The sequence below is a fragment of the Leuresthes tenuis genome, unplaced genomic scaffold (genome assembly GCF_036924035.1).
Source record: "Leuresthes tenuis unplaced genomic scaffold, fLeuTen1.0.hap1 SCAF_3, whole genome shotgun sequence".
Lineage (NCBI taxonomy): Eukaryota > Metazoa > Chordata > Actinopteri > Atheriniformes > Atherinopsidae > Leuresthes > Leuresthes tenuis.
The window spans coordinates 2,619,112-2,644,061 of NW_027325357.1; the positions used below are offsets into that span (position 1 = coordinate 2,619,112).

Here is a 24,950-nt window from a genome sequence, read left to right on the forward strand (position 1 = left end):
ACACACCGTCATATCGTCCTTACTGGGTCCCTGCAGCTGTTAATGTGAAGCTGCCAGATGTTAACACAGCTGGATGTTAGCGAGAAAGCTAATAGCTGCTGCTTTATCGACCTGTTATCGGGAGGGATGGAGAAGCTGCTTCATAATGCAGTTATTATTGCAAAATTATTTCCTATCCGATTAATCGATTGATGGAATAATCGGTCGATTACCTGAATAATTGTTTGCTTCAGCCTTAGATTGAACAGTGATGTGAATTCAGCCTTAATCAGGCAGTGAAAAGTCTAGTAATACGTAATAAGTGTGAATCTTCTTCGTTTCCCTCTAACCGAATGAGTTACAACAGTTACCGTATTTTTCGGGCTATAAGCCGCATTAAATGAAACAAAACTCAGAAAAATCAAACTTTATTCAGCTCACTTGTTTGAAATCCGCTTCGTCAGCATTTCTCTGAACAGCAGCCATTTTTGGGGCAGCAGGTATAGAAAATGAATGAATGCAAACACCTTAATGTTGAAGCACAGGCTCCTGACTACGGTGGCCTGTAATGCTCAATCCATCGAGCAGTGCAGCTTTCCAAGGCCCTGCTAAAACATTCAGACAGATTTTTTAACATAAAATCAGTTCTAGGTCAGAAAGCAGAACCAGAATTAATCCATACATTAGATGCAGCGCATTTTAAGGCGATTTTTGAGAAAATTAAAGGATTTTAAGTGCATCTTATGGTCTGAAAAATACGGTAGTCTGTTCCAGCCTCCCAGCAGAGGCAGCTTCAGTAGATGTTTGAGGTTTTGTTGCTCTTTGTCTCTGCAGCGCTGCAGCTTTTCCCCTCCAAGCCTGTAGGGGGCGCTGTCCAGGCCTTTCAGAGCCTGCTGAGGATTCTGGGACCTGAAGCTGCCATCGAGTCCGTCATCAGAGCCATCAGCCTTTCCCCGGACCCCTAACCCTCCGCTTATCCCCCACAAACGGCTTTTATTTCACCCTCAGTGACACAAAGAGACTTTTAATGAAGTTTTCATTCCGAGCACTGAAGGTAAAACGCGACACACAGGGTTTAGTCTCTTAGAAATCTTTATTTTGATATAAAGAGCACGACTGTGACAGCGTTAACAGCAGAGCTCGTTGGTCAAAATCTACAAAAATAAATAATTTAAATACAAAATGCCGAACAGCAGTGTCGCCTTTGTATTTTCAAATAGTTTCTTCTCTCAGTTATTTACACACACGCAGTTATTAGAAGTCTGTAGGTATCACAGTGTTGTGATGTCACTCCAACATGACGCGCGGGCAGTGGGCGGAGTCAGAGGCCACCGACCAATCGGGCTGAGTGGACACGGGTCTGGACACATCAAAGCTGTTCAAAAGCTCACTTACAGGATGCTAAAAACTGCATAAAAACATCTGTAACTTCATCTCCTAAAAGCTTAAAAAGAGAACTGAGGAAACCAAAATTAGAGTTAAATCCTCGTAAAACGGCCCAGCTGTTAAACATCTGCATACCTTAATGTTGTTTTACATTATTTAAATTATATTTTTTTTACATTCCATAAAACAAACTGCTGAAATGTTCACCTTAAAACTGTTCATTGAATGTTAAAAACCAGCAGAACTGCCTCAGTTCTGCAGCACAGACGCTCGATTTCATCCTCAGGCTGCTGTCTGATGGTCACTCAGAGTCTAAAACAGTAACTTTTCCTTTCTGGGGCCATGTTTCACATGTCCAGACCTCAGCCAGCGCGCCTCTGCGGCGCCGCCCTGCTGCCCGTCGGGTCGGCGTTCAAATAGTTACGACAATTAGTGGTCAGTTCAGCTCGCTGCTCGTCCGCTCTCCGGCGCCATGGCGGCTGACGTGCTTCAGCCTCTTTTGCTTTAAACTGATTTAAGCCCAGTTTGCATGGTTTAAACACAAGTCCTGATTGGCTGAGGAGTCAGAAAACAGGCCTGATGGTGGGAGGTACGAGTGAAATGGAGTGTGAAGGCCTTTGTAGTGCGTTTTGATTGGCTGATGGAGGACATGCAGGCGGGAGAGTGGACGGGAAACAGGAACTGAGGTCAAGTGTTACCAGTTTATCTGAAGCCTTCGTCAGCGCTGCAGGAGGGCGGGAGGGCGGGAGCGCAGAAACCTCCCAGCGCCCCTGAACGCACCACGTTTCAAACATAGTTTGGTTTGTCGGGAGTTCGAGGTATCGAGTGTTCACGGCTGCTTCCACACAGCTCAGAAACCGACCCGAGGTCAGCCGGACAGGTGTGAACGCAGCCTGTAACAAAGTGAGTTTTCACAACAAACAGCCCCATAAATCAGTCCCACCACAACACTTAGGCACGAGGACAGACACACAACAAGCCACTTATGGCACAAACCAGCAGCAAATCGGCTGCTTCGCTCTGATCACCTGATCCGCCGCACGCCGCCGGCCACATTGGGCCTCGGTTTCCACGGAAACAGCAGCCGACGGAGAGCTCAAACTGACCCGGAGCTCACAGAACCGAGGCCAAACGTGCACATTAAATTAGTCAGAGGGATGTTAGACAACTACTGAACCTCAGAGTTCTCCTTCAGCCTGTGACACACTGAGGTTTCACCTAAACAGGCAGGTTTTCCGTTAGATGAACCCGGTGCAGCTGCTACTGCACGGTCCGACTCCAAACTACGACGTTTTCCAGAGAAACGCGGACAGAACCGGCGCTTTGGACTCCTGTCGCTGTGGAGCTGCTTTGACGAAAATAAAACAAAGTAGTAAAGGCGAGCCGTGCTGTACCGTGTCGTAAAGAAGAGCCGTTCAGGGGTCAATTTACCCAGATTATTCAGTTTAGTTTCAGTTTAGTTTGGTTTTATGATCTGGACCAAAGCAGAATCAATCCTGGTTTAAGAATCTGGGAAAAAGACTCCGATTGTTGATGGAAATCAAACGTTTAAATCAGAGACCAGACCAGCAGAGGTGTGCTTTGAAGTGTATAAAAGAAGATGCTGAAAATGTTCTGTGTTAAACTCTTAATTCATCCTCTGATGGAGCGAAGATGCATTTTAATTTAATAAAAACCTCTAAGATGGCAGAAAACAAACACTACAAACAGATGTTTTGGTGGATTAAATTAATAAATATTTAGTTGATTATTTCCTGTGAGGAATTTTCAGTCCAGATTTGACACATTTAGTGCTTTAACTGTAAAGGAGGAGTCCTAATTAACCAACCACACATGCCAGAGGCGGCTCAGCGCTGCATCAGCGCGTTCCCACATCAGATTCCCTAAAACCAGGACAATTTACACCTAAATGTGAGACCCAGAGAGGTTTTCAGATATTTTTTTGTATTCTCCCCCTTGTTTTTTCATCTAATTTGGGTGAACTGATCCTTTAACGGCACGTTTGACCGGCAGTTGGAACCAGAAACAGGAAGCTGGAGTCCCTCCGCATCGGCTCGTCTCATCGGTCGGTTACGATATGTTCGCAGTGAGGATAAATGAAAGCAAAGCATTATGGGTACGTCGACCATCTGCTCCAACCAGAGACTCTTATGTGGCTGCGGTGGAGGTAACGACTGTTGGTTGCCCTGGCGATGCCTCGCATGACGGCGCTAACTAACAGGAAACGACATCGAGTGCAGATCACAACCACAAATATCCAGCTGAGAGGAAAAAATCCAAATTCTCGTCACCAGAGACAGAAAACAAAGATTTCTGATCAATCAGAACAGAGCTGTGGCGTCGACCTCCTGATTGGATCGAGAAGCGGCTTCGCCATGACAACAACGCCTTGAATCAGCAACACAAATGGCTGAAAGTCACCTAAACCTGGAGGTTGAGTGGCGACTTCCTGGGGATCCTATTTTTGCTGAGCGGGCGGGGTGAAGTGATTCTGGACGTCGTCGTCACGGCGCCGGTCTGTCTGAGGCATCGTTGTGGCGCCGGTCTGTCTGAGGCATCGTTGTGGCGCCGGTTCGTCCCCGTTCTCAGGCCAGCGTTCACATGGGATGGAAGAGCAGCGTGCAGTCCTCCCTCTCTGCAGATGTGATGATGCTCGGCAGGGCGCCGCCGGTCCTCAGGTAACAGGAGACGATCTTCTGGTCCAGGCGCAGCTGGCGGGAGATGCTGTCGAACGGCTTCGGGTCCAAATCCAAGATGGAGACCGAACAGGAGAAAGCTGGAGGTCTGAAGTCTCTGAGCCGCCTCTGAGAGGAGAGACTGGAGGAGAGGAGGAGGATTAATGAAGAGTGAGGTCAGCTGATGCTGCCACCTGCTGGACTCTGGCTGCTACTACAGGCAGTAAAACTGTTCCAGCTGCTCTCATTTCAGCATCTTCACCTGTTTTTGTTGTTTTATGTGGAATCTAATGTCAAATCTTTGGGTTTGTGACTTTCTGAAAAAAGCAAGGATCAAACTGAAGGTGGGAAAAGGCTGAATTAAACGCTCAGTTAACAGAAACACGGTGGAATTAGGAGAGATATTCAGCAAATACAATCCCTGAGCTGATGGACACCTTTCAGACACAAACTACAGGCAGATTAAATTAAATTACTGCAACTGGAAGTTTCCACATCGTCTTTATCTATAGATCTGGGATGTATCACCATGGCAACGTACTGATAATAGATCTACACTTTAAAGAATCACCTCCTGACCCAACCGGTTCCGTCAGAAACTGAACACATAAAAGACGTAATAACACTGATCCTTCTTCTTCTTCTACTGATTCTGATTCTTCTTCTTCTTCTTCTCCTGATTCTGATTCTTCTTCTTCTACTGATTCTGATTCTGATTCTTCTTCTACTGATTCTGATTCTTCTTCTACTGATTCTGATTCTGATTCTTCTTCTTCTACTGATTCTGATTCTTCTTCTTCTAGGCGTATTCTTACATTAGTTCAGTTTTTTTATATTGTTATGGGTCATGTGAAGCTGAGGCAGAAGTGAAGAAGCCGATCATTTTAAAACTTAGTTTAGAAGTTATTTCTTCTTCAGAAAATCACATCCTGAGGCAGGAACCATCTGCCACCTCACATCAGAGACTCTACATCTGTTTCGGCGCCCTTTGGTCGGGTTGAACTATATAAATGTGCTTCATTAATAAATTAAACTTTCTTTAAATTCAGCTCAGCTAAACCCAGATGGACACATCTAACATCCCAAAACGAGACGCCACGGTAACAAATCTTACCCTTCGTCATCCTCCTCCTCCTGGTCACTGGGCACGAGAGCGACCATGATGGAGCAGTCCTTGGCTGTCATGGCAACGCGGTACTGATGGACCTGCAGTCAGAAGACGCTGCGGTTAGTCACGTTTAAACCCTGAACTGAATGGGTCTGGAGTCTGAGCAGAAACCACCGCACCTTGGCAACGGCGTACTCCGCAGAGTGGTCATCCTCCATCGAACACTTCTGCACCTTCTCCAGGAAGGCCTCGTTGTACGGCCCGTCTATCTGAAGACGAGTCCTGACACAAACGGGAAGCGACATCAGACAACTCATTTCACCTTTATGGCACTTTTCTCTCCGGTTGTGCTTAGCCGAGCTCTACCTCTCTTTGGGGAAGTCCTGCAGGTGCTGCTCCACTCGGCGGTACAGAGGATAAAGCCCTTCGATGTCCAGCGTGTCCAACATCTGGGTTTGAAGGATCCTGAACAAAACGCTGTCTCTGGGTAAACCCTGAGAGCCTGAGCACAGAGACAGACCGGGGTCAGGCGGGTCAGGCCACCTTTCACACGCTACCGAACGTTTGGAGGAAGAAGAAGAAGAAGAGGAGGAGGCGGCACAATAAACTCTTTGGAGAGGAAAGACAGCCGGCTGCAGCCAGATCTTTTCCACTGCTTTTACTCATCATCATGTTCAGAATGAGTCCGAAGGAACAGAAATGTGAGAAAGTAACGGATAAAACCTGTGGAATCACTGAAGTATTAAGAGATCAGAGGGAGCAGTTTTCATGAGCGGTTATTTTTAGGAGTGCGTTTATTTCCCAAGATGCAACGGGGCCTTCTGACGCCATGCAGGAAATCTCCAGTTTACAAACCCAGAATAAGAAATAACTGCATTAAGAGCAATTTATGAACAAGTGTTCAATGCGTTTGATTCTGGTTTATGACCGAATTAAACTATTTGATTTCACGGCGTCCACACCGTTCGTATGGCGGCAGCACGCCAAGTTGGCGGGCATCATTTTAACGGCACATCAGCCGTGAGGAAGCCGTGTTCACCTGCCGCAGTCATATGGTTTAAACTACCAACAAGTTTATGTTGATTCCATTTAACAAGGCACCGTTAAAGGGGAACTCCGGTGTTTTTAAACCTTATTTCTGACATGAAATGCGTTCATCTACTCACCGAGAACAGTTTGGTGAAAGTCGGCGTCCTTCTGAAGATATTTAGATAACTGGAGATCCATATAAAGGAGTGAACGGGGCTTAGAGGATGCAGCCTCTAAATAAGGCATTATCTGTCTTTATTTCACCAATACTTTAAGAAGAATGAATGAATGAACGTGTGCTATAGCTCTGTTAGCTCATAGCTGCTGTTATGTGGCTACTTGCAGCTATAGGAGAGCTAACGGAGGGATTTCTACACAGGCACTCTACTGGGACCACTTTTTTTGTGCAACATGGCAGGATATTTATCAGATTTATTCACTCCGGTAAGAACGTCCATCTTACTCAAAGTCATCGTCCACGTCGTCAAAATCTGATAAATATCCTGCCATGTTGCACAAAACTATCAGCAGCAAACTCTGTGTGAAGTTAGCCGACTGTCACAGAGCACGGAGTGAATAAACTGTGCTGCAGGGGGGCGTGTGGATGAAGTGGTCCCAGTAGAGTGCCTGTGTAGAAATCCCTCCGTTAGCTCTCCTATAGCTGCAAGTAGCCACATAACAGCAGCTATGAGCTAACAGAGCTATAGCACACGTTCATTCATTCATTCTTCTTAAAGTATTGGTGAAATAAAGACAGATAACGCCTTATTTAGAGGCTGCATCCTCTAAGCCCCGTTCACTCCGTTATATGGATCTCCAGTTATCTAAATATCTTCCGAAGGACGCCGACTTTCACCAAACTGTTCTCAGTGAATAGATGAACGTATTTCATGCCAGAAATAAGGTTTAAAAATACCGGAGTTCCCCTTTAAGTGGAAGAATAAAGTCTGAATATGTTGGACAGATCGTGGCGCCTCTGACTGCAGGCTCACGTTGTTAAAATATAAAACTCCTCCCTCTGACTCAACATGGAGTAAACCCGCTGAAAACTGTCAGAGTGCAGCTTCTGACCGTGGCAGATCCTCTCTTTGTTAAACAGGCTGGCTTCACAGAAGCTCCGCCCCTCTCCTCCTCGGTCCGTCACCACGCCGCCGTCTCCCCCCCCACTCAGCAGGGCGTTCAGCAGGACCTGCGGACAGCAGCAGGGTCAGATTCAAATGGACCGTCTCACTTAAACCCAGCAAATCACAGGCAGCGAACGGCATTACCTGGATGAAGTCATTCAGGACCGCTTTGCTGGTCATGTGACTGTTGATCCGATTGTTTCCACACAGGAAGTACGGTTTGAGGTGATGCAGCAGAGAGTTCATGTCCGGCGAGTCGTCGCTGCCCTCCTTACTGCTGTAGATGCACTGACCCCCCTGAAAAACACACGGGCTTTACTTGGCTGAGCTGAAATCACACCTGGTCAGTCTCTACCTCAGAGGAGAGGATCTCTGCTTCCTCAGCCTTCTTCTGTTCACGGGTCGGTTCTTTTCGTGTTTACGGGCCTTTAATCAGTGTGAATACGAGGTTTTTACTCATTTATTAGATAATCCTTCAGAGTTATTCCCTTAATTAATATTACACTGAGGCGGCTCACATCAGATTTCAGTGTAAACGGTACAGAACCGACCCGCTGGGGCTAAACTTCTAACGACAAACCTCCACCTGAAGAAGTCTAAATCCGATTTATTCACCTTAATATTACAGAGGCGGCTCACATACTGAAGTGGTCCAAATGTTCTGTTCACACCGGCACGGTGCAGCCTTAAAGGTTCATATTTATTCTCATCTTTTATTCCTCGTTATCTCAGTTGAAAACAGGTGAATTATTTCTGCACAGCAGCCTTATCTGAGATGATATCTTTGGTGGACCTGTTGTCCTCCTACATTAAAGGGGAACTCCGGTATTTATAAACATAGATCTTTATTTCTGGCATGAAATACGTGGATGAAGTGGTCCCAGTAGAGTGCCTGTGTAGAAATCCCTCCGTTAGCTCTCCTATAGCTGCAAGTAGCCACATAACAGCAGCTATGAGCTAACAGAGCTATAGCACACGTTCATTCATTCATTCTTCTTAAAGTATTGGTGAAATAAAGACAGATAATGCCTTATTTAGAGGCTGCATCCTCTAAGCCCCGTTCACTCCGTTATATGGATCTCCAGTTATCTAAATATCTTCTGAAGGACGCCGACTTTCACCAAACTGTTCTCTGTGAGTAGATGAACGTATTTCATGCCAGAAATAAGGTCTAGGTTTAAAAATTCCCCTTTTAAAAAAAAAAGAGAGAGCGCTGCTATCATCTTTTTGACCTTGTGGAAAACATCAAGGTTAAAGAAAGATGGACGTCTCCAGTGAGAATCTGAGCACTCAGCTGTGATGTGGGTCTGAAACTCCAGATGTTTGATAGATATTCCACAGAAACAGCTGCAGATACGTCATCTGATGGGATCGGATCATGTTGCTACAGGAGGTTTTATCTCATATATCAGAGATAAATCAATTCAATTTTATTTATAAAGCGCCAGATTACAACAATTGTCATCTCAAGACATTTAAATAATAAAGTCCAATTCAAGCCAATTAGAATTAAATTCATTGTAATTATAATCCAATTAATTCATATGGAGCCAATTCAAAAATAATATCCTAGCTAAGGAAACCAACAGATTGGACCGAAACTTGTCTTCAGTCCAATCTCCCGTCCTGAGCGTCAGAATAAATGTTTCTGTTTCTGTATTTATCAGACGCTTTTATCCAAAGCGACTTACAAATGAAGATTTAACAGCTTTATAAAGCTAACAATAATCAGAATAGATGAACAGATTTCATGCCAGAAGTAAGGTTTAAAAATCCCGGAGTTGCCCTTTAATTAGGAATGCTCCGTGCTGATTGGTGATTCTTGCGCCTCTTTAAACTGACACCTCCTAACGTGCACCCTGGAGTTGTGCACGTTGCTCTCTTGTTAGAATTCTTTCTAAATGTTTATCGTGGGCAGAATTTCAACGACAGGAAGTTTAAAACAATAACGTTTGAGGATCTTCAGCTGAGACCAAACAGCAGGTTACTGACTTATGATCAGATACTGAGTGTATAGGAGCGCTTCAATGCCTTTTACCATGCTGGAAACGCTTCGTAACGTGTGCAGAGGGCTCTAAGAAGTCAGAGGACTGAAATGACCACGCAGCAGCAGCATTAAAACAACCGAACAGACAGGTTGGACACAGGTTGCATCCATCCACCCAAAAACCTGCAGCTCCACTGCCTTCTCCACCGATGCCAGCCTGATTTTAGTCTTAAAATGCTGCCTTTCTTCCTCTCTGAGCCTCAGAGGGATCATAAAACTAAATCAATTAACATAAACTCACAAAAGATGTGATTCCAACGGATTTTTGTGCTTTTAAAAGATCTTTGGATCTTGGTTTTTGCTTATTGTTGATGTGCATCAGGGGAAAACTTCCACTCACATAATAAAACAGAACCTGTTGGTGAGAAAATAAACTTCCACATTACCCATTTCCAGCTTTTAAATTGGTTAAATTCTCTCTGAACTTGGTGAATTTCCTCACAGAACCTTAAGAAATGATCCTTTCACAGCAGAAAGGTTTCTCAAACAGACAAAGTTCGCTTTCAGAGGAAGAAACTAAACGCTGTGACGTGGCTGCATCTCACCTTAAATACTTTGAAGTTGTTCTGAGGTTCTTTTATCAGGTGTCTGATGGCAAAGTGCATTCTCTGTCTGTTCCTACATTAGAGAAACAGATAAATCAGCATCAGCCATTAGCATTTCTAAAACAAATATCCTCACATGTCAAAATATGCAAATACAGTTAAAAGAGTTCTTTCAGGGTTTAATCAGCTGTTGGAGCTGCTGATTGGCAGAGAACCAGAAGGTCATTCAGCTCAGAGATGCTGGCTGTTCCCAGTCAGCTGGGTCTGAAATCTGGAGCAAGAACAAACTAAACAGGAAGGTTGTAAAAGGGAAACATTCAGGTCAAAGAGTCGGGACAGAAAACTCAAAGCAACACGTCTGAAAACAGAAAAAGTTCAACTAAAGAAGCAGGAGTCGATGTTTGTGGGAGAGAACTGTAAGAAAGCAGCTGAAGGAAATGGGATTTCCATCCAGAGAAGCCAAAGTAAAGCATCAGTAACACCTGAAGAGAAGAAAAGCAGCTCACAGCGGCTGAAGAGAAGCAGCCAGGGACTGTGGATGGTTGGATGGAAGTGAGACTCAGAGATGAATCACCAAGGAGACGATGCTGGAGCTTTAGTTTGGTCCAATGAAACATGGAAGATGACTGGCTGAAGGAAACCAGCAGGTTTCCACCATCAGTGAGGATATGGGCTGATGTAAAGGACCAGAGGAGGTGTTCAGGTGGACTCTGTTCTCCTTCCATCAGTCAGACGGAGGTTTGGTGAAGCTGAGCTCATTTTTCAGGATGATTTTGTACATTTTGTGGTTCTTTAAGGTATGTTTTACAAAGCCTGGATGTGCAGCTGTTACATAAAATAAAACCGTGTCCTGTCTGCAGACAGCTGGTTGAGTTCTTGGTCACTGCGCGCCTGATGTTCAGCGGCGGTAAACTCACCCTGAGAAGAGGTCCAGAGGACAGTACAGACTGTGTCTCTTCCACTTCCCATTGGCAACCTGGAGAGGAAAGAAGGAAGAAAACAGCCAGAGATGAAGACAACAAAGCTGCTGTTTGTGGTAACACATCATGGTTGGTTCTTGTTTTTGGGCCCAAACTGAGTCTGTTCAGCAGAATCTGGTTGGTAAAGGAGCGGCATTTTAAATAAATACTTAGCAGATGAAAGGAGGAATCAGATGAACAAAGGCTTTCAGTAAAGTCGGTGGAAACCAGTCCAGGACTCTGGCTGGTTTCAGCCTTTTGTATTTGAACCACAAACAGACTCACTATCTGCCTGATAAGCTCTGGGCCTCCTCAGTAAGTCTCAGTCTCTGGGCTCTTAAATCTTACATGAGGATTGTGACGGATTTACTGACACCTGGAGATAAAGTTGCAGATTGCAAACAACTCCATTCTCCCTGGAGCCGTGTTGGGTTTGTCTAAAGGAGATCCTGTGGAAACGCAGCAGGCAGGGAGGCCGCCCGCCTCCCCCCCTCCTGCAGCCGCCCCCCTCCTGCAGCCTCCCTCCTCCCTCCTGCAGCCGCCCGCCTCCCCCCTTCCTCCTGCAGCCGCCCGCCTCCCCCCTCCCTCCTGCAGCCGCCCGCCTCCCCCCTCCCTCCTGCAGCCGCCCGCCTCCCCCCTCCCTCCTGCAGCCGCCCGCCTCCCCCCTCCCTCCTGCAGCCGCCCGCCTCCCTCCTCCTGCAGCCGCCCGCCTCCCCCCTCCTGCAGCCGCCCGCCTCCCCCCTTCCTCCTGCAGCCGCCCGCCTCCCCCCTCCCTCCTGCAGCCGCCCGCCTCCCCCCTCCCTCCTGCAGCCGCCCGCCTCCCCCCTCCCTCCTGCAGCCGCCCGCCTCCCCCCTCCCTCCTGCAGCCGCCCGCCTCCCTCCTCCTGCAGCCGCCCGCCTCCCCCCTTCCTCCTGCAGCCGCCCGCCTCCCCCCTCCCTCCTGCAGCCGCCCGCCTCCCCCCTCCCTTCTGCAGCCGCCCGCCTCCCCCCTCCCTCCTGCAGCCGCCCGCCTCCCCCCTCCCTCCTGCAGCCGCCCGCCTCCCCCCTCCCTCCTGCAGCCGCCCGCCTCCCCCCTCCTGCAGCTTCACCACTACATGGCACTGAATTCTACACGCTGCTCTCATAGGTTTTAATGTTAGGATACAAGGAGTAACTGGTAAATGTGGAACAAATAAAAGTCTAATGTCCAAATCAAACGTGGGGGGGGCAGTAAATGGAGACTTAAGGACACATAAGTGGAAAAGACAAAAGGTGTTTCGATTTGATTCGACATAAAAACGCTTTCGATGCTCTGTTTTTGTGTGTGTGTGTGTGTGTGTGTGTTGTTTCTCTGTGTGTGTGTGTGTGTGTGTGTGTTGTTTCTCTGTGTGTGTGTGTGTGTGTGTGTGTGTGTGTGTGTGTGTGTGTGTGTGTGTGTGTGTGTGTGTGTGTGTGTGTGTGTGTGTGTGTGTGTGTGTGTGTGTGTGAGTGTTGTTTCTCTGTGTGTGTGTGTGTGTTGTTTCTCTGTGTGTGTGTGTGTGTTTCTCTGTGTGTGTGTGTGTGTGTGTGTGTGTGTGTGTGTGTGTGTGTGTGTGTGTGTGTGGCAGTTACCTTGTAGTGCTGGTGCATGCAGTAACGGCACACTTTGGTCTTGATGTCTTTGCTGACATGTTTGGGGGATGGCAGGAAGCCACACTTCGGCTGAAAACACAACACACACACAACATGGCTGCTGAGCAACACACACTCTCGCTGTCATGTGATCCGCTGCGGTGGTTTGAGTCCAAAGTGAAGGTTTGACAGACGAGCCGCTCTTCTTAATGAGCGCCAGCTTCAGTAAATGCAACACTTTTACCTGAAAATAGTGTGTGTGTGTGTGTGTGTGTGTGTGTGTGTGTGTGTGTGTGTGTGTGTGTGTGTGTGTGTGTACCTTTATCTCGATGCACAGTGGGGGGGTGTGTGTTGGCTGGTGCAGGGTTGGAGACGTCAGGTTGGGCAGACAGAGAGCGCAGCCGCTGTAGATGTCCATCACCTTATCGCAGCGCCAAGCTGACGCACAGAAAAAGACATTTTCAGCTCACCTGCTTCCGTTTGTGCGTCACTAAGTGTTGTTGTGAGCTGGATATTAGCAGGACAGTCAGTATATTCCTGCCATGAATAATCATTTACCACCTAATTCAATCCTTAACACAGAAACTCATAATTGAGGTTAAAAAACAGTGAATTCTTTGTTATTCTTAATGAAAAGTGACGTCATTAATTGCTGTTTTTCTGGCAAAGAGAAGCTCCACCGGGCTAAATTCTCCACGGCAACAGTAACACCACAAAGGATGCTGCTGATTTCTGCCGACCAAGCAGAAAGGGCTTTCAGTCTCCTTCCCATCATCTGTACTCACAGCATCCATTTCCCTGAAATCATCCTTCAGTCAAACTGCTCAGACTGTGGCACGTTTCCTTCATTTAGAAGATAAAACTCTCCGTTTACAGAGATTTATTGTGACGAGCACTGATGGAGACGAGGGTTGGGAATCAAAACTGAATTCCAAATAGATGAGGAAATGCGTAGAAACGGGAGTTTTCCACCCTAAAAACTGCACCCACTTCTAAAATAAAGGATTCTCTCCGTCTGTACCTGTGCATCTGATTACTGTGGCCCTGAATGCATGACCATGAGACATTAATTAGTTTATTAATTAGTTTATTAATTAGTTTATGAAGCTCGACAGGACGGAGGCTCGACAGGATGGAGGCTCAGAGGCTCGACAGGACGGAGGCTCGACAGGACGGAGGCTCAGAGGCTCGACAGGATGGAGGCTCAGAGGCTCGACAGGACGGAGGCTCAGAGGCTCGACAGGACGGAGGCTCAGAGGCTCGACAGGATGGAGGCTCAGAGGCTCGACAGGACGGAGGCTCGACAGGACGGAGGCTCAGAGGCTCGACAGGATGGAGGCTCAGAGGCTCGACAGGATGGAGGCTCAGAGGCTCGACAGGACGGAGGCTCAGAGGCTCGACAGGACGGAGGCTCAGAGGCTCGACAGGACGGAGGCTCGACAGGACGGAGGCTCAGAGGCTCGACAGGACGGAGGCTCAGAGGCTCGACAGGATGGAGGCTCGACAGGACGGAGGCTCAGAGGCTCGACAGGATGGAGGCTCGACAGGACGGAGGCTCAGAGGCTCGACAGGACGGAGGCTCGACAGGACGGAGGCTCGACAGGACGGAGGCTCAGAGGCTCGACAGGACGGAGGCTCAGAGGCTCGACAGGACGGAGGCTCAGAGGCTCGACAGGACAGAGGCTCGTCAGGACGGAGGCTCAGAGGCTCGACAGGACGGAGGCTCAGAGGCTCGACAGGACGGAGGCTCGACAGGACGGAGGCTCAGAGGCTCGACAGGACGGAGGCTCGACAGGACGGAGGCTCAGAGGCTCGACAGGACGGAGGCTCAGAAGCTCGACAGGACGGAGGCTCAGAAGCTCGAAAGGGCGGAGGCTCAGAGGCTCGACAGGACGGAGGCTCAGAGGCTCGACAGGACGGAGGCTCAGAGGCTCGAAAGGGCGGAGGCTCAGAGGCTCGACAGGATGGAGGCTCGACAGGTAAGATCGTGTCACATATGAAAGAAACTTATTCTGAGTCGATGAGGGTGTTAGTAAGAGAGGCGAAACGACCCCGACTCGTGTTTTTACACACATTAAACCAGCTTCATATGGAGGAAGAACGGCGGCAGGTTAAAGAAGAGAAACTGGGCTTAAAGCGGCTGAAGTGCAGAACAGTGAAGCTCTTCACTTCTTGGGTTGTTTTTTTATATAAATATTTTCTAAAAAAGGGTGAAACAGCAGCTTCTTTTTTTCTTTTAATTTATGGAGAGAAGTTACTGTGGTTTCAAAGAGGCTAAATTAAAAGTGTCACATGTCAAAGTGAGCGCACGCTCTCCAAATCAGCCTCATTTCACAGAAATATCCTCCCTGAATCACGCCAAACCAGCTGCTGGTTTAAGCTTCATATGGTGAGAAACGTCTGTCTTACCTGGCCTCTGATGCTGAACTTTGATCGATAACTGTCGCACAAACTCTAACGGCAGTTTGACCACTTCCTGTGGAGAACACAGAGACACAAAGTTAGTTTATGTGGCTTTCACATCGCTGTAAAGCCCTGCAGACGCTGAGCAGGTTTATTATGAAGGTCGTGATGTGCAGAGCCAACATTAACAATCTAAAAATATTTCTGAAAATCAGATTTGGCCTTTTTTCACCACATTCTGTTTTAAAGTCGTGTAATTCCCATCAAAAGTCCACAAACCGTGTGTCAGGAGCCATCTGTGACTTTGAGTCATACAACAGCAGGATAAAATTAGCAGTTCCAGCTGAAAACAGAATCTAAAATAAGGAACCATCTGACCTGGGAAATGTTGCTCATGTGTTAAAAACCCTCCTGACTTCAACACTGCAGCTCACTGTTGTTGTTTTTCTGCATCTTTCTCTGGTTTAACCACAAATCTAACTCACTTTATATGGGAATTAAATAAAAAAAAAAAGATTGGAACTAGCATAGAACTTCAGTTTTTTAGAAAATTTCTCCATATTTTTAACAGCAGAAATCAAAAAGTTTAATGAATCAGGTTTGATTTCTGAAACACGTCCACACTGATAAAATACTGTTTAACTAAACAGTCACATGAACTGATACACACCAGTTAGACCAGTCCACACCAGTTTAATTAATCTACACCAGTTTGATCAGTTTACACCAGTTTAATTAATCTACACCAGTTTGATCAGTCCACACCAGTTTGATCAGTCCACACCAGTTAGACCAGTCCACACCAGTTTGATCAGCCCACACCAGTTTGATCAGCCCACACCAGTTTGATCAGCCCACACCAGTTTGATCAGCCCACACCAGTTTGATCAGTCCACACCAGTTAGACCAGTCCACACCAGTTTAATTAATCTACACCAGTTTGATCAGTTTACACCAGTTTAATTAATCTACACCAGTTTGATCAGTCCACACCAGTTTGATCAGTCCACACCAGTTAGACCAGTCCACACCAGTTTGATCAGCCCACACCAGTTTGATCAGCCCACACCAGTTTGATCAGCCCACACCAGTGTGACCAGTCCACACCAGTTTGATCAGTCCACACCAGTTAGACCAGTCCACACCAGTTTAATTAATCTACACCAGTTTGATCAGCCCACACCAGTTTGATCAGTCCACACCAGTTTGATCAGTCCACACCAGTTAGACCAGTCCACACCAGTTTAATTAATCTACACCAGTTTGACCAGTCCACACCAGTTTGACCAGCCCACACCAGTTTAATTAATCTACACCAGTTTGACCAGCCCACACCAGTTTGATCAGTCCAGACCAGTTTAATTAATCCACACCAGTTTGATCAGTCCACACCAGTTTAATTAATCCACACCAGTTTGATCAGTCCACACCAGTTTAATTAATCTACACCAGTTTGACCAGCCCACACCAGTTTGACCAGTCCACACCAGTTTAATTAATCTACACCAGTTTGATCAGTCCACACCAGTTAGACCAGTCCACACCAGTTTAATTAATCTACACCAGTTTGATCAGTCCAGACCAGTTTAATTAATCCACACCAGTTTGATCAGTCCACACCAGTTTAATTAATCCACACCAGTTTGATCAGTCCACACCAGTTTAATTAATCTACACCAGTTTGACCAGCCCACACCAGTTTGACCAGTCCACACCAGTTTAATTAATCTACACCAGTTTGATCAGTCCACACCAGTTAGACCAGTCCACACCAGTTTAATTAATCTACACCAGTTTGATCAGTCCAGACCAGTTTAATTAATCCACACCAGTTTGATCAGTCCACACCAGTTTAATTAATCCACACCAGTTTGACCAGTCCACACCAGTTTAATTAATCTACACCAGTTTGATCAGTCCACACCAGTTAGACCAGTCCACACCAGTTTAATTAATCTACACCAGTTTGACCAGCCCACACCAGTTTGACCAGTCCACACCAGTTTAATTAATCTACACCAGTTTGATCAGTCCACACCAGTTAGACCAGTCCACACCAGTTTAATTAATCTACACCAGTTTGATCAGTCCACACCAGTTTAATTAATCCACACCAGTTTGATCAGTTTACACCAGTTTAATTAATCTACACCAGGCTGTCATTAAGGTGCCTGGGATCTGTGTGAATCGGTGGAAAAGCGGTGTAACTGTTCTCTTTCAACAATAGCAAAGCTGTATAGAAATCTTTTTGTGCCTCTACAGAAAGCCTTGAAAGGGTGGAGGTTTGTAAAGGTTTGCAGCTGCTTCTCATCTCTGAGTCACTGAGGCTTTAAAAACTGCATCTCTGACCAAGATGACTGCAGCCATGTGGCATTGTGGGTAATGTCGGCACCACATTTTGTCGAGACAAAAAGCCTGGAAATATCTCTGGATTTAATCCTCTGACTTTGTTTAGGAGGAGATAACAGATTCTGTTTTGTGAGGCTAATTTTAGACCCAACAGCGACTCACCCCGCTATGGATGAACTTCTCCCCCAGCAGGCTGCTCATTACGTTGGAGCTGAAGTCAACGATGTTCTGGATCTGCCTGAAGGCCTGCTCAGCTGTCTGCAGAACAAAAACAAATAAAGGCAAGCAGGTAAACCCATGAGTGAACACCCGGAGACACCCTGTCCTCCGAGCTCATGTCAGACATCAACAGTTTGTCCTCTCTGAGCAACAGAAAGTCGGCTCCGTGTTCACAGCAGATCGCCATCGGACGCCTTCCACATTCACACATCAAGCTTCTCTGTGATTTGAACAGATTTCTGTTTATTTAAGCAATCAAACGCGTTACTCTCTCACTACTTCCATAGAAACTGACAGGAAACGAGACGAAATGGACGCGGCGGGGATATTCGTCTGAAAAATGAAGGCAAATAAGATGGAAATTCAGCCAGTTCTTGGTGCCGAGCTCATGCACGTGGTGCCGAGCTCGTGCACGTGGTGCCGAGCTCGTGCACGTGACCATGCAAAGCTGACAAATAAATGTAAATAAAACGCATAATCCGTGACCTCACCGAGCAGTGAAATAAAAACCTGTAAATGACTTCAGAGTCAAGGATTTCTTCCACTCAGAAGCCTAAACAAGCCCGTAACCACGGCAACCAGCACTATAACCAGGGACAGCTGGTTAATCAACTCATAGTAGATTTTTCTCTAACCCGTGAATAATCTGCAGCAGCCTGTTCTGCAGGGACGTGGACAAATAATAGTTTAAATGCATTAAGACTCAGACTCGGCCGCTGTAAACGGCGAGCGGCAGCAAATTTGAATTTCAGGAGTGGGCGGGGCCATATCTCGGTGTATATTTGGCTCAGAGACCGTCCTCAAGGCTGTAATCTGACCCAGATGTCAAATGAAGTGCTGCTCCAGTGAAATTAGTTCTATGTAAATGCTGCTGACAGGAACCACAGCGTCAACCTCGTCATCTTACGTCCAATCCACTCGCAGCTGCTTCCTCGCCTCGCTCAGGGATCTCAGGCGCCACAGTTCGGTTATAAATACGGGATCCAACTGAGGAGCTTTAACTAGTGCGACAGCAGCGTCTGTGTGTGATGCAGCGTGGGAACAGGCTGTGCAGCCACATTTAGAAGTGCTCTGAGATGGGAGCCAACACAAACCTCATGTGCCTCCACCAGAGAGGGGGGGGGGTCCAGAAAACATTCTATCATCACATCTGCTGTGACAGTGAACTCACCAGCACCACAGCTTCAGGCTGCGGGTGGGTGTGTGTGTGTAGTTTATTTCATTATGCAAAGAAACTGATTGAGCGGAGTTTCACTTTGTGAGTCTTTAATCGCAGACTCCACGAAAGACTCCATCAAGACTCCATCAAGAGTCCATCAAGAGTCCACGAAAGACTCCATCAAGACTCCATCAAGAGTCCATCAAGAGTCCACGAAAGACTCCATCAAGAGTCCACGAAAGACTCCATCAAGAGTCCACGAAAGACTCCATCAAGACTCCATCAAGAGTCCATCAAGAGTCCACGAAAGACTCCATCAAGACTCCATCAAGAGTCCACGAAAGACTCCATCAAGAGTCCATCAAGAGTCCATCAAGAGTCCACGAAAGACTCCATCAAGACTCCATCAAGAGTCCATCAAGAGTCCACGAAAGACTCCATCAAGAGTCCACGAAAGACTCCATCAAGAGTCCACGAAAGACTCCATCAAGACTCCATCAAGAGTCCATCAAGAGTCCACGAAAGACTCCATCAAGACTCCATCAAGAGTCCACGAAAGACTCCATCAAGAGTCCATCAAGACTCCATCAAGAGTCCATCAAGACTCCATCAAGAGTCCACGAAAGACTCCATCAAGAGTCCACGAAAGACTCCATCAAGAGTCCACGAAAGACTCCATGCAGACTCCACGAAAGACTCCATCAAGAGTCCATCAAGAGTCCACGAAAGACTCCATCAAGACTCCATCAAGAGTCCACGAAAGACTCCATCAAGACTCCATCAAGAGTCCACGAAAGACTCCATCAAGACTCCATCAAGAGTCCACGAAAGACTCCATCAAGAGTCCATCAAGAGTCCATCAAGAGTCCACGAAAGACTCCATCAAGAGTCCACGAAAGACTCCATCAAGACTCCATCAAGACTCCATCAAGACTCCATCAAGACTCCACGCATGCAGACTCTGACGAGGTTGACGCTGTGGTTCCTGTCAGCAGCATTTACATCGAACTAATTTCACTGGAGCAGCACTTCATTTGACATCTGGGTCAGATTACAGCCTTGAGGACGGTCTCTGATCCAAATATACACCGAGATATGGCCCCGCCCCCTCCTGAAATTCAAATTTGCTGCCGCTCGCCGTTTACAGCGGCCGAGTTTGAGTCTTATTTGCCTTCATTATTCAGACGAATATGCAGACTCCATCCAGACTCCATCCAGACTCCATCCAGACTTCAGGCAGACTCCATCCAGACTTCAGGCAGACTCCATCCAGACTCCATCCAGACTCCATGCAGACTCCATGCAGACTCCATCCAGACTTCAAGCAGACTCCACCCAGACTCCATCCAGACTCCATCCAGACTCCATGCAGACTCCATCCAGACTCCATGCAGACTCCATGCAGACTCCATCCAGACTTCAAGCAGACTCCACCCAGACTCCATCCAGACTCCATCCAGACTCCATGCAGACTCCATCCAGACTCCATCCAGACTCCATCCAGACTCCATCCAGACTCCATCCAGACTTCAAGCAGACTCCATGCACTCATGTACTTCAACTTCTCTCTTATCGCAGCCTTTATATAGAAAAGCCTGTTGAGAGGTCGGACAGCTGTGAGGCCTCTTATACAACCATCAGCTGTCGGTACCTCAGTCCACCGCATCTCTCTTCCTGGTATTTAATGTCAGCAAAGGTTTTCTAATCCAAACTTGTTAAAAGACGCATAACTGTGCTTGACCTATGTTGGATTCTCAAACCTTGCTTGACAGGATCGTGTGTACGAACTGTAACGTCTCACATGGAGGTCTTTAATCTGGCTAAGAGGGTTTCATCCGTCTGTCAGACGGCTGTCTGCTGTTGGAGGTCCAGTCAAAGACAGTCGTCGTCTCAGGAAGTTAAGCTAAACAGAAACAGGTCCATCACAGCCTTCTGAACACAGTGTGTCTGCATTTAAATGACTTAAATGCACAGTGATCACGTGTTTCTGCACCAGTAGCCGGGTTAGCATCATCATCAGCTTCAGCTCGGAACAGACGCTCCGATCAGCAAAAGTATGCATTAAATATCTAACATGATCTGCTTTGGCCTTTAGCTTCACTCATATTTACCTGGGGTGGATTCTCAGAGTCTTCAGCCGGATACTTGAGCAAACGTAAAACTCTGGAGAGCTGCGGGAACAGAAGAAGAGTCCAGTTAGGATCAGGATCATTGACTGTACAGCACAGATAAAGGCTGTAAAATCAACTTATTCTTACTTTCATTTACAACTTTGGCTTCCAAAATACATGCATAGAAAAAACAATCGTAGTTGGTGCGTTTTAAAATGCTGTTCTAGCTTTGTCTTGTGTTGTAAACCCAGCATCCTTTTCTGTGACAGCTTTAAGAGCCCCCCTCCCTGACAGGTTGAGTTCAGCTTGAATCAAAATAATAGAAAGGAGCAAGAAGCACCAAGTACAAAGTGTTTTCAGAAAGATTAACAAAGACAAAAAGGTGACCGCCTTAAACAAAGATTACAATATGGACTCCTGGAGAACGTTTTGCCATAATTAAGCTGCTCTTGATTAAATCTAACTGGACCGTGTCTGAGCCACGGAGCGACAGCGGAGACAGAACATCTCAAACAAGTTCAAACATCGATTCAGGGCAACAAGAAGAGCGAGTCCATTCTGCAGAACCCAGGGTGTGTCAGAGCAAGTACTTTACTAAGATTTCAAAGGAAAGAACTAATGTTAAACACCAAAGGTGCGTCAGAGTGCAAGTCCAGACGAGTGTCTCTGCCTTGGCAAACCTCTAACGCATCATTCAGATTCACCGATACACCAAGAAACAACTGCTCTGTTGTTCTTTGACCTCATTCAGCCTGCACTGCTGGGTGAGGAGCTGCAGGAAATACAGGTGCCTGGATTATTGGCTCCCTGACAAACACACAGCAGTCTGAGGGTGATGGTTAGCGCCACTCTGCACACCTCAGACCTCCTATTTAACTCTGAAATACTCTGATGGCGCTGCAGCTGTTGGGTGTAGCAGTGACGGACGGGAGGACAATAACCTCACCCTAAACTCAGATTATTGTGGATTTCAGGAGGATCAGAAATGAGCTTAACGGCATATACCCGAGAGTTTACCTGGACAACAGACTGAGGCTGCAAATGCGACACTGAGGCCGTTTACAGGAAGGAACAGAGCAGACGACATCTTGCAGACGCATAGATCCTTTGGTATTTGCAGTCTGACGTTGCATCAGAAGCCAGAGACACAAACAAAGGGAAGAAAGTGATAAAGAAGGCTGGCTTTGTGCTGGGGGCTGCTCTGGAGCCGGTTGTGCAAAGACAAAAACCTCCACGTGTTGATGGACATGAGGACAACGCCACCCTCCCTTTAGACAGCACAGTGATGAGTCAACAGGGTGTGTTCAGTCACAGGCTTCTCCAGCTCTGATGCAACCTCAAAGGAGGTCATTCCTGGCAGCAGCAGTAACGCTTCACAACAACAGATTATGAGGAATAACGTAAAAAAAAAAGGAGATTTTCAGCATCCAGGTGAGCACAACAGAGCGAAACATCACATCAGGCTCTGCCCTGCGCTGTTAAACCATGTCTGTGTGCAGTGACCCGGCCTGGACATCCGTCTCACACCACAAACACCGCTTTGAATCACACACAACGTGTTTCGGGACACTTTTTAACATCGATGCTGCGATAAAAAGTCAACTGTTCCTAAAAGATCAAATGTTTTCAGGCTGAAACTGAGCGAGATTTTCCCTCTATGAACTCTTTGTTCTGCATGTTTCACATAAAACACAGATCACAGACCACGAAAAGCTAATTACTTCACTTACTCTTGTTTCCATGAAGCTTAAGTAATCAGATTACATTAGAAGCCCACTGTGGAGGGGCAGTTAATCAAGTCCAAAACTCAAATGTAAGCACATGAATGACAACGTGAGATTAGTAACATTCACTGGAGTTCAGGAGTGATGCCTCAGAAGGGAGAGAAAAAGTTCCCCGTTTGCTATTTTAACATCTCCCTGATGGGAATACGCTGATATCAAAGATCCTTTTTAAACCAATAAAGCAAAGATCGTTGAGTTCACAAGTCATGAGAGCACAAAGTTAGGTTTAATACTGAGCTGCAGAGTAAGAATAGCTTTGATTTCCAGCTTTTCACATGAATAAAGCTCTGAGAAAATGTCTCAAAGCGCAGATGTTTCAGTTTAAAAATATCTTAATGTGCTTGGTTTTATTTAACACATCACTTATATGGTTTGGATTGAGCAGAAAATTGACATAAAGTGCATCAACACAATCTGATGCGAGCGGTTCCATGAACCTAACTTTCCCAAAGTTAGGACAAACACACAGAAAGTCCGTGAAAGCTGCTCCTTCCCTGAGTCAGCTGCTTGGATCACTGCACAGGCCAGATGTGTGATTAAATCTAAGATAGAAGATCGATGCCGCGCGGTAGCGGCCCGGGAGACCGCTCCAGTGGCGGAGGGTGTCGTATCAGCTGCTGGGAAGCACCGCGAGAGATGCTAACAGAGGAATTAGCACCGCTGGGACTGTCAGGATTTAGATTTATTGTCCTGAAACTTGGGAAACAGTGTGTGTATCTGACTGAACAGACGTTTAAATGTGGACTCTGATAACTGCCAGGGTTGTGATCGTAGTTGTTCCAGAGTAACAGTTTCCAACGGCTGGAACAGTTAGCTTCACTAAGCTAGCAAACACAGAATAACCGAAGATATTACAAATAAAATCATGGCGGTTGACATTTCTCCCATCGTTACTGACACGTTTCTTAAGCATTTCCTGAAAAGTTTGAACCGACAGCAACATCGAGCCGAGGCTTATTTAATGTTATAAACGACAGAAGAGGGCAGCGACACTGAGTCCTCCAGCTTTAGCAGAACTTATCTTAGCTTCGCGTTAGCTTAGCTGATTCACCTGTACGTGAGAGACCACCAGACTCTTGTTTCCTTCTCCGTGATACTTCCAGTCGTTTTCGTCCATTTTGTCCAGTTCCATCACAAAAGCGACAGCAAACCGGGCTCTCGTCAAAGACCAGGGAGGTACACAGAAAGGGAATGAAGCGTTCAAGTACCGCGACTGATGCCGCTGGCTGCTAGCACTAATTTATAAAGTATTACAACGGGAACTGGAACAACCCGGCCCCGGCTATTACCTGCCGCTCACAATACTACTTCCGACCAAAACTTCAGTATAAAACGCCATCAAACCTCCAGCGTGTGAAACTACCAAAGATCTACATGAAAACAAACCGATTGCATTACTAAAACATATAAATTCCATTAGAATCTAAGACATGTTACAACATGTCTACATGCTAACATGTTAGCATGTAGAAAGACAACAAATCAGTGGTTGTTAAAGCTGTTTTGGGGGAAGTTTGAAGCTTCACATTTAAGAAACAAAAGATATGCATATATTTCACAGCGAATTAAAAGGCAGCAGCACAACTGTTACAGACGTGGAGACTAAAACAGGTAATTAACCTTCAATGCTAACATGGTTGCTATCTCTAACTTGACCACTAGAGGTCAGTGCATTTTAGAGGTGGACAAGACCTTGACTGCAAATTTAAAAATAAACTTTGTGGTTTGAGGATAAAGTGCTAATTAGTGTTAAAACTTTTTGAAACAATGTCGTCATTCTACCATAAATACATTTTGTGAAGGTCATTTGATAAACTGACTAAAAAGTCTTAATAATTAACCCAATTCTTTATTTGTTTCCTTCCAAGCAGCCAGACTTTCCTGTAATCTTTAAAGTGTCCTGATCAACAATTCTGCAGCTTTCTGAAGGTCTTTAAAGTTTTTCTTTGGACATTTTCTGCTTTTTCACTCATCTTCAGTCCTTGTACCTGAGCATTTTCAGTGGAATGTGTTTTTTATTTGTTCAGCCACTGAACTCTGACCTATGAACCATTCAGGCAGAAAAAAGGCTCCTAACTCAAGGGATGAACCAGTGTTGTGTCGACACAGAAAGGCTTCGAGAAGCCTGGAGAACTATTCCTGAGGACTACTTAAAAACAGCCTTTCTATTTCTCAGAATATCAATCAAATAAACACTTTGAAATGCTGAGAATAGAAACTAACAGAATAAATTACATATAGCTTCTGTGGTTCATTAGTTTCCTGATTTCTGAATATTTTTAGCAGTTTGTTATGAATGAAAACTCCTACTTTGCCTTTAAATTACAAAGATACGTCAAACAAAGGCGCTTTGATTTATAGAGGAACTCCGGTATTTTTAAACCTGGACCTTATTTCTGGTATGAAATACGTTCATCTACTCACCGAGAACAGTTTGGTGAAAGTCGGCGTCCTTCTGAAGATATTTAGATAACTGGAGATCC

At 46.2% G+C, this 24,950-nt stretch overlaps 3 protein-coding genes across 3 annotated transcripts in view; 2 read left to right on the plus strand and 1 right to left on the minus strand.

The window, feature by feature from the left end:
* The window catches only part of cenpp (centromere protein P), a 131,075-nt gene extending 129,870 nt beyond the window's left edge, over window positions 1-1,205 (plus strand). The window contains exon 8 of the mRNA XM_072381419.1: window positions 814-1,205. Coding sequence (XP_072237520.1) covers window positions 814-944 — 131 coding nt within the window. The 3' untranslated portion in view covers window positions 945-1,205. The remainder of the gene's footprint in view (window positions 1-813) is intronic.
* Window positions 1-24,950, plus strand: part of LOC140302894 (transmembrane protein 263) — a 211,661-nt gene that overhangs the window by 160,633 nt on the left and 26,078 nt on the right. The window lies entirely within an intron of this gene.
* Window positions 1,054-23,757, minus strand: ippk (inositol 1,3,4,5,6-pentakisphosphate 2-kinase). The gene is made up of 14 exons (XM_072381417.1): window positions 23,519-23,757; window positions 20,684-20,743; window positions 17,357-17,452; window positions 14,852-14,918; window positions 12,762-12,880; window positions 12,443-12,532; window positions 10,811-10,869; window positions 9,894-9,966; window positions 7,446-7,598; window positions 7,249-7,366; window positions 5,515-5,650; window positions 5,328-5,430; window positions 5,155-5,246; window positions 1,054-4,182 (listed from the first exon to the last, which is right to left on the minus strand). Exons 1-14 carry the CDS (start codon window positions 23,597-23,599, stop codon window positions 3,963-3,965), a joined length of 1,467 nt encoding a protein of 488 aa, XP_072237518.1. The 5' UTR covers window positions 23,600-23,757; the 3' UTR covers window positions 1,054-3,962.